The sequence below is a fragment of the Egretta garzetta genome, unplaced genomic scaffold (genome assembly GCF_000687185.1).
Source record: "Egretta garzetta isolate BGI_Z169 unplaced genomic scaffold, ASM68718v1 scaffold190, whole genome shotgun sequence".
NCBI lineage: Eukaryota > Metazoa > Chordata > Aves > Pelecaniformes > Ardeidae > Egretta > Egretta garzetta.
In genome coordinates, this window is record NW_009258272.1 from 1,010,662 (window position 1) to 1,020,625 (window position 9,964).

General features: G+C 46.8%; 1 protein-coding gene across 1 annotated transcript in view; it reads right to left on the reverse strand.

Moving 5' to 3' along the window:
- The window catches only part of COL27A1 (collagen type XXVII alpha 1 chain), a 166,593-nt gene that overhangs the window by 73,189 nt on the left and 83,440 nt on the right, over positions 1-9,964 (reverse strand). The window contains exons 17-22 of the mRNA XM_009634842.2: positions 6,163-6,216; positions 4,901-4,954; positions 4,699-4,752; positions 2,768-2,821; positions 2,408-2,461; positions 429-473 (exon numbers count right to left, since the gene is read on the reverse strand). Coding sequence (XP_009633137.1) covers positions 429-473; positions 2,408-2,461; positions 2,768-2,821; positions 4,699-4,752; positions 4,901-4,954; positions 6,163-6,216 — 315 coding nt within the window. The remainder of the gene's footprint in view (positions 1-428; positions 474-2,407; positions 2,462-2,767; positions 2,822-4,698; positions 4,753-4,900; positions 4,955-6,162; positions 6,217-9,964) is intronic.

Genomic DNA, 9,964 nt, shown 5'->3' on the forward strand with positions numbered 1-9,964 from the left:
TCAGGGTGATGTGGAGGTCAATAAGGACGCTCTTTCACTGTCCGGTCTTTTTTTTTGCTTTTCCCTCTAGTAATTGAAAAATACTATAAATCAAGGAAGAAATATCAGGGCTGGTTACAGAGACGGTTCCCGGTCAACATCCTTTATCTTGAGGATGAACTGTTTTAACGTTAGAGGGTTTTTCAAGGTCTGAGACTTTAAGCAAGTTATAAAATTAGAGTCCCACTTGACACCCTGTGCAAGACACCTCCTTGACTTTCGGCCATCCTGGATCAAGCAGTTGGACCAAGCCCTGGACAATACAATATTTCTTAGAAGGGCAGATCACTTTCCAAACCAGGAAGTTTGAAGCTTTATATTAATTTAACTACAGTTCCATTGCAAGGTCAACAGAGCTGGTAGTAACTGAGTAAATGACTGAAACCTACCTCTGGACCAGGGACTCCTGGTGGTCCTAAGGGTCCTTCATCTCCCTGAGGTGGAAAGAATTAAAATAAAAGGCAAAGTAGTGACAAAATTTGGACTCACCATGCAGCAAGAACGAAAGGCCGGCAGTGTGAGCAGGCATTAAACACAGGCTGCGTGCTCAGCTGTCACATTTTAACAACCGAGTCCTTCTGAATCTCAGAGCAGGCAGCTCAGCTCCTCTGAGGTTTCTCATCTCCCTTCCCCATCTCAGGAAAAAAACCCCTAAAGTCAAGTCCTGCCAGCAAAGGCCATCCAAAATTTGACCAAAGTCAACACCAGTTGATTGTGCCTATCATGGGCTGGATTTGGCCCACAGGGTACCCTGGACATGCTCATGTGACTCTGCTTAATTTGATTTGGCAGGGATACAAATGCTGTGGAGCTCTCTACTCTTTTTCTTTCTTTCTTCCCTCCCCACTCCCCCAAAGGGTGTTGCAAAATATCCCACAGAACCATTTGGCAACTGTATGAAGGTTTTCCTTTTGCTTTCAAATGGGACTACACAGGCTGCAGGATGGAGCTATCTCAAAATCTCACACAGCAATTGGGCTCAGTCCTCTCCCTTGGCTCTACACCAGTTTCTAATGTGATAGGATCAGATCTACAGTTTCTAGGAGACCTTCAATTAAGCTTCAGAAAAATTATCTCAAGTGTCTAAACCCAACTGCCAAGAGAGAAATTAAAAGCGCCCTTGGCAGCCACAGTTCTGGCTGTTCTCATTTAGGTGGTCAGCCGTGGTAATGAAGTGGCATGAGCTGGCGGGCTGAAGATGGGACTGGAAGTCAGGAACCCAGCTCAATGGGCTCAGACAAACCACCCACGATAGGCCATGTTGCTAAAGAAGATGTAATCCACAGCCTTGACCTACCTACGGGAAACAGCAGCAGTAAAGGTGCCGTGGTGTGGCCTGGTGAGTACTCAAAGTCCTTCAGCATGGCTTATGTCGAACTCCATGTCCATGTCTTCAGTCTTACTTTTACACTCACTAACTAGAGTAAATTGAAGGCAGCTTGGTCATGCCTGCCTGAACCTGGAATGCAGGGCTTCGATTCCCTTTGTAAATTGCCTAGAATATTTTTTTTTCCTATTTCAGTGCAAATAAATGAGCTAATTTGCATTAATCCCATTTAGAGAGCAAGCAAAAGAGTTCCCAGAAAAAGCTAAGAATTATTAGTGCTATTAGACTGGGCTCCTGCCCATGTGTGCACTGAGACTTATTTGCACAACGTCTCATGACTCTGGACAAACAGCTTACGCTGGCCTAAGTGAGAAGAAACTACACTGGAGTTACAACAGGATAAACAGAGGGCACTCAGGCCTCCTCGGCTGGCGCGATAAAGTATTTGCAGCTCCAGGAGAATTAAATCAATGACAGCCGTCCCTTTTTGGTGGCTGTGAGTAGAATGAAGCATCCAGTTTTCACACGAAGTGATAAGTAAAAGCTGGAAGCTCCGAGATGCTGGGGCAAATGAACCTTTGCAGAACAGCAACGGCAGTTTATGTGCTCTTTGAACGGAAGGGTATGGCCCCGTGTGAGAGAGTGGAGTCGGCAGGTCTCACACTTGAAAGAAAACGCACTTAAAAGGAGCAGAAAGCCAAAGCCAGGTCAGGGCATGCCCGTGCAAGGGGATGTGCAGGGAAAAAGGCATTAACGCCCGTTCTGTGTGGGTGTGGGGGAACAGACTTTAAAAGAAAAGCCAATGCAGAATTTTGGGTCAGCAGACGCCAGCAGTGACTGGAAGCAAAGATCACTGGACCACAATGCAGTGGAAGCTCCTCTTCTGCAGGTCTCTAATCACTGAGCGTAAATAAGTATTTGCTTCCAGACTCAGAGGGACTGGAGGATTTCAAGTCACAGGCACCATTTCAGCATGCGTTAATCTTCAAAATTCAACATTATTCTTAAAATCTAATCTGCTTTTGGTCTGAGGACACTCACCTCTTGTCCAGGCAGTCCTCTCGGCCCAGGTAAACCTCGTGCTCCTGGCTTTCCCTGAGAAAGAGCCAAAGGAAAAGATACTCAGAAAATAGAAACATAAGCTCAGAACGGCAATTAAAATGAGAAAGTCTCTTTCACAGCCACGGGACATCATCCAATGTCAATTTTGTTACAGAAAAAAAAATTGAAAAAAGAAAACCCCGCACTTGGAGGGACCTCAAGCCAAACAGACCAAGCTGAAAGGCTGGCCAGGACAATCTTTAGGAATCTCCAGGGCTTTCTCTCTCCCCCCTTCCCACTACTTTGTTTTCCCTGGCTGCTTCCCACCCCACACAGAGCTTCAGTCTCTGCTCCACTCACCTTCAGGCCTTCGGGACCATTTTCTCCTGGTGGGCCAATGTCACCTGGGAAGCCCTGAAGGAAATGAGAAATAGTCAGAGTGCATAGGTGGACCTTTGCAGCCAGCTTCAGAGAGACAGCCTCTGCGAGAGTTTTAATTAAAGGCTAAGGGCTGAGACGTTCGTTACGTGCTGGCAGTGTGTGGGCCACCATGCGGCTTCCGGGGGGAATGAACCAAGACAATGGGAGCACGCTATCGCTTTGATTCAAGAGCAGCCTCTCCCAGCAGTTCCCTTTAGGTCCATCTTTCTTAGAAGATTTATTTGCTGCGAGGGCCTCCCTGTCATCGCACAGCTAAAACCGGCAATTTGGGTTTTAATTAATCTTTATGAGTCAGCCCATAATCTCACTGCTCCGAGAAACGAACTGCACGCCCCAGCGACAAAGGGAAGCAGGCGAGGAATTAGGAAAGGTGCTGACATGCTCATTAGCTGCCGCCTTCAGCCAGGCAGCGGCTCCTTTCCACCCACCAGCCCTTCGCTGAGGAAACAAAGGAATCTGTGGTTATTTCCAATAGCAACAAAGAGGAACGATTGCCAAGTGGCAGCGCTCGACCGAGAGCCCTTCCAGACCCAGCAAAATACCCGAACACTGATGAAGGGAAAACAGACCATCAGTTGTGCTGGAAGTGGCTCTCAAGCATCTCACAGACATTGCCTGGTTGCTTATGAAGGAGAAAAATGATAATATGCTGGGGGAAGCTGCTCCTGTTTAAGGTATCACTGTAACAGTTTTTTTGGTAAGGGCAGTAAGGGTCTTTTTCTACTTGAAATGCTATTTTTTGTGGGGGAAAAACTGAAAAATGCCCTCCACAATATCTATGGCAAAAAGTGGAAGGAAAAAACAGGAAACCGTGAGATGTAGAATAGGTCATGAACCCCATATCTTGGTCCTCCCTACCACTCATCACCACTCCTGTACCATCATACCCTCGCAGAGAAGCGAAGCCCCCTGCTGAAAAGAGGATGGGAGGTCGAAAGTGAGATGCAAGATTCAAGAAATGAGCGTTCTGCCCTGCAAAAGCAGCGGCAGAACAACTTCAAGGGCCAGAGGACAGCACAGCGAGTAGAAAGACCAGGGTCCACAGAGCCTGACCAGTGGCTGGGAGACAATCTGGAGCTCTTGCCAGATTAGAGATGATCTTTGGGGACTGACTCTTCTGAACAAGAACAGAATAAGCTGTTACATATAGGATGTGCACGGGAAGATTGGGAAGAAAACAGCTCAGAATGGAAGCTGGAGATCGGGAAATTGGAGTGCGAGTGGCCAGAGGGTACAAGATGGACAGTTTGCCCCACTTTTTCAGCAAAAGTGGACCTCAATTCATTAAATATCAATAAATGCTACAGCATAGCAAAGCTCTCTCTGCCTCAGCATTTCTGGAGCCCTGATGTGCCACTGTCCTAAAGCAATCCATCTACCTGTTGTTAGCAAAGGCTCTGACCCCAGAACCCACCAGTTTTGGGTTGGTAAATGTCCCAGAGCTTGGGTGTCATGGTGAGCGGTGGCAGCCGTCCCCTCCCTCCTTCGGACTGGGTGACCACGTGGGAGGCAACGCTTGGCTCTTGCTTGGCGTGTGAATTAGCACCAGCTATATGCATATGCCTCCTAATCAAAACCCTGTGTGGGCCTTTCTGAACATGGCTCGAGAGCTAAAAAACCTCTAAGGGGGAAAGGAGATCGGCATCTCTAACAGGCTCCCCAATGCCACATGGGTGTTTATCAGGGAGCGGATTCTCAGTGAGGCTGCAAGCTGCAGACGTTGAGTATCTACTGCTGCAGAGGCAAAACCAGATGGGGGAGAGATGTTATCGTGTGGGTTTGCCGAGGAAAGAACGCTGCAGAAGTGACCGAAGAAAGGAAAGATGCGAGGAGGTGGTGGTGGGACATACCTCAGGGCCGGGCGGTCCTGGAAACCCAACTGGACCTTTGTCACCGACTTTGCCCTGCAGAAAGCAGAAAAACATGGAGAAAAGTGAGCTGGCTATTGGCTTTCCTGTTTAGAAAAGCACACCCCTGCCAAGCTGTCTTTCCAGCTGGGCACTGAACCTTTGGAAAGGGAGATTAGGAAGCAGAGGATGCTTGGTTACTTACCAGGGGGCCTGCTTTCCCTCGTGCCCCCGGGACCCCAGGCAAACCCTGGCTGCCCTGAGAGAGAGACATATTTTTTCAGAAAACACAATGAAGCATCAAGAAATACCAATTCCCCAGGCTCCATCTCCTCTGCAGCAGAGAGAGGAGCACTTTCTAAGGGCTGAACTCAGCCTGCAAGGAGCTGGGACAGTTGCACTAATGTCAGCAAGATGTTTCTGCTAAAGCAGGGCTGAATTTAGCCCCGAAGAAGACACGGGCTGTTTCACCGCCGTTAGTTGTGGCTCAGAGCCACGTAGGCCCCAGTGCGGCGCTAAGCACAGCGTTAGGCAGCTGAAGTCAGCATCGTATCGTATTCACAGGGGAGAAGTCATTCGCTTAGAAGCTATGCACAGCATTAAGTGCTTCACTGGCTCAGGGTTTAAGTTGCTGCACCAAGCAGACGAAATCTCCGAGTCTGCAGCTGCTGGACCACACACATTCGCGCCCATCCCCATCAAACCCATCCATCACTTCCAAATTCTGCATGAAGATACGGCCCCTTTTACTGGGAGCCCCTAGTAGAACTGCTTTTATTATGAGTAGCAACAAAATCCGTATCTTGACATGAATTTTCGAAAGGCACAGCATGCCCTAAGTGAGAACTATCTGAGCAGGGGAACCCGACAGCAGGACGCAGCTTGTTCCAGCTCATCATGGCTTCAGATGAGCCGAGGAAGCTGGTGGCCACACATACTACTATGTACGGGAAAATAAAAAAAAAGATGGAGAAAAGAAAAACAATTACCTTGTCTCCTTGGAAGCCGATATCTCCTGGAACACCTGCTCCTCCCTGATCACCCTGGACACACATCACCAGAGAGTTAAAATAGGCAACAGCGATGGCCAAAACACCCAGGTAGATGCTAGACGGTGAGCAGACGAAATCTCCGAGTCTGCAGCTGCTGGACCACACACATTCGCACCCATCCCCATCAAACCCATCCATCACTTCCAAATTCTGCATGAAGATACGGCCCCTTTTACTGGGAGCCCCTAGTAGAACTGCTTTTATTATGAGTAGCAACAAAATCCGTATCTTGACATGAATTTTCGAAAGGCACAGCATGCCCTAAGTGAGAACTATCTGAGCAGGGGAACCCGACAGCAGGACGCAGCTTGTTCCAGCTCATCATGGCTTCAGATGAGCCGAGGAAGCTGGTGGCCACACATACTACTATGTACGGGAAAATAAAAAAAAAGATGGAGAAAAGAAAAACAATTACCTTGTCTCCTTGGAAGCCGATATCTCCTGGAACACCTGCTCCTCCCTGATCACCCTGGACACACATCACCAGAGAGTTAAAATAGGCAACAGCGATGGCCAAAACACCCAGGTAGATGCTAGACGGTGCATTGCACAGCAAAAGTCGCATCACCAGCTCCATTCAAAACTGAACTGCTGGTGAACTGTATGTCATATTAACTGTAACAACAACCCTGGACGAAGTATGTATTTTCCAACATTGATTCTAAAGCGAGGAATGAAACTGCAGGAGAGAGAAAAATATGAATTCCCAAGCATTGTGTTTCTATAGAAGCTGCGAGAAGAGAGACTACATTCCTCCAGCTAACAGCAACCGTGAAGGTGGTGAAGTGTTAAAATTCAGCTGAACAGAAGGGCTAGTTTAGTTTTCGATGAATGGACCTTTTCTCTCACAAGGCTCTATAGAAAAGAAAACAATACTTGGGGTTTCTGTGAGCGTATCCTAGTGCTGGCATCAAAGATCAGTCCTTTTCCATAAGAAAACAAGAGTAACTTCCAGTTATGCTTTAGTACCGTCTCACTGCCAATATCTAGGTTGAGACTCCCTGGGAGGGGTAGGCTGGTGTTCATCGGCATGGGGATCCCATCTTTGAGCACACCATCACTGACAAGTTTTCTAGCCAAGTGATCTTTCCTTCCCCTCTTTGGACTATCCTAGCAGATTCTGACTCCCTGGGTAGAAAAAAGTATCCCTGAAGGTTTTCTGAAGAGCGGGGGGCTATCCTGCATTGCCTCTTAGCCCTGCTGTGAGTGGGTTGTTGGACCAGATGACCTCTTGATGTCCCTTCCAACCTCATTTATTCAGTGTTTTACTTAAACAAAGGATGAGTCAATGATGGGGCAGAGAAAGGAAAATTCTGCTTGGGAAGCCAAAGAAGGAATGACTATAAAAACTTGGTACACTGACAAGACCCAACAGAAATAACTGTTAGAGGAACTCTGCCCCATGCACAACACACGGCGCTCAACTTGGCTTCCTAGTAAGGGAACAAGCCATACAAGAGCAGAGCTATATGTTTAAACATAGTCCACATGGAAGACACATGGACTCCTGCGACAGAGCCAAAGTCTATGAGGAGATGACAGAGGCTCCTATTCCTACTCCTACTTCAGCAAAAACCACCCACTTGTTATCACAGAGTTGAAATAATTCTACTTCAGTAACATGCAGGGGATAATGAAATTGTGAATGGTTAAGGCCTGAGCTGGGAAAGACTTTTTGGAGACAACTGTTTCAGAAGAAAAATAATTAAGAACTATGCAGATTCAAGGATGAACACATTTCATGGATTCATGCTAAATTTGCTTAAATATTTTGGTAAATGTTCCCACAACATTTCACTGAACTGTCTTCAAAACAAATCTTTCATATGGCAAAGTTGAAACGTTGTTCTTAAAAAAAAGGAAAATTAATTTTACTCACTTGGTTTTTAACCTAAAATATTTTAATTTTAGTCAAATAACAAACATTTTGCTTCATCTAAACTATTTTCCATAGATCCTTCTTTTTTTTTTTTTTTTGGCAGTGCGAGCAAATAGAAACAATGGTCTATTTACACTGCTTCAGTTCAGATGGACCCCAAGTGTTAGATGAAGTAGACACAGCAAAAAAACCACTGTGTGACCCAGCTCATTTCCAGCCATTGCCAGATTTCTCTCACCTTTTCTGACTTTTCTACTTATTTTACCTAGTCCAAGGCTTAAAACACTGCAATCTACTCTAATTCTGGCTCCTGCCAGAAGACAGCAGGAAAAATAGTTTTTCTTGAAAGTGAGAGGTTTGCTCTAAAAGCTCCTTGTCTTTATCATCTACACTGAGGGTCAAAAAAAAAAAGTATGGTTTTTTTATTATGCAGTTTTCTACCCAGAGAGTATAAGTGGCCATTAAAACACTCTTTTGGAAGAAATACTTGGACATTATGAAATGCCCACTGTAAGAAAAGAGTTTCCTGAGCACAGCAAAAGGCAGGAACCAACCTTTACTGCTGACCTTTAAGCAAAGTGGGATAGCGACTGCCTGACAGAGAGAACAGTTTTCAAACAACCCTGAGAAATGCAGAATAGAGAGGGTAAGAAGGAAGCAGGGAAGACAAAACACATATCTTACGGGCTCCACACGAGACGTTCACATGCTATTGCAATAGCAGAGCAAAACCTCCTGGCACAAATAGTCCATCTGCAATGGCTGTTAAGGTCTTGAACCAAACCTGAGGACTAGGGCATCCCCCTTCACCTGCCCTGAGCACAGTAAATCTAAAACCGTCACTCAGGGTGTGTGTCCTTAATGTGAGGGAAAAAATAAGGAGGAAAGAGGGCAGGCATGTTTATTATTATTAAAAAAAAAAAAAAAAGTGATGCTGAGATGATGAAAAGGGGCTGCAAAGACTTTGCTCATGGGGAGGAGGAGGAATGTACAATCTGAAATTACAAACAGGCTCTGCCCATGGGATATCGCCCATGTTTCATGTTTCACCTATAAAAAGAAAAGCAGCTTTGGAGACCCTGAGGCCCTTCTTAACACCGCACCGCACAGAAAGGGGGCTACGAGGGAAGTGACAGATTTGCAAGTGCGGGGTGTGTTTGCTGTCTGTAAGACGCAGAGGAGGTTGCTGTGCAAAAAACCTGATTTTGCTCGCGATTAGGTGTCTCTTTCCCCAGGATTTTCTGCTTAGCAATACAAGGGGAGCTAACACTGAAAAACTACCAGAGGTATTTTACTGAGCCGTGTCCTTCACCAGTTACAGATGTCCTGATTTATAAAACTCCTTGATGTGAACAAGTAGCTGAGATTTCCTCCGCTTCCTCCACCTTTCCTCTGTACTCACCACATCACGTGGCCTCCTCAAGACCACTCTTTATTTCAGGGTTATACAGTAATTCCACTTCTCCCTGTAAGAGCAGATGCAACCCTCTCTGCCCCCTCTCCTTGCCTCCATGAAAACATATAAATGGAAACAGAAGGATGACCCATTTTGTGGGAAAACCGAAGCTGTAAAAAACCTCATTAAATTCTGTGGTTCCAAGCTTTTATGGGGGGTGCAGAAGGGGTTGGCTAGCATTGGTGTGCTCTGTACTTGCCTGTCTAGCTGCTAGATACAAAGCTGTGATTTCTGCAGGAGGAGGGGGATGTTGCCCCTTATTCTAGCTCATGCCTGGCCTCCACCACGGGCTGCAGGCATTTGGGATTAATGAGCTGCACCTTGTAGAATACTGAACGAGGCGACATAGGAAACTAAGTCCAAAAAACAGTGAAAAACACCCTTTCATGGAAGGGGAAAGCCCTCTCGGTGTTGAAACGGGTTTCTATTTCTGTCACGGCAGAGAGGAATGGTGGCAGCGTTTCTGAAAGATGCGGCATTGCAGTGAGGACCTTGTCCCTGGTGGATCGAGGTGGCAGCTCAGTGAGCGCCTGCTGCCCGCCTCCAGCCACCCTGTCACCATGCTTGGGTTTTACCGGCGTCTGAGCCGACTGCTTCCTCACTCCTTCCAGTGGCAGCCAGAGACACTGGGCAATACGGGCGGACTCAATCTATTAACACGTGGCTCCGCGACTGGTGTCGCCAACACAACTTTGGGTTCTTTGACCATGGGATGGTCTACACGGCACCGGGCTTGCTGGCATCAAATGGGAGCCAGCTTTCTCAAAAGGGGAAGAGGGTCTTTGCCCAGGAGCTTGTGGGGCTCATTGACAGGGCTTTAAACTAGAGGTGAAGGGGGAAGGGGAACCTATTGGGCTTGCCAGCGACAGGCTAGGGGATGAA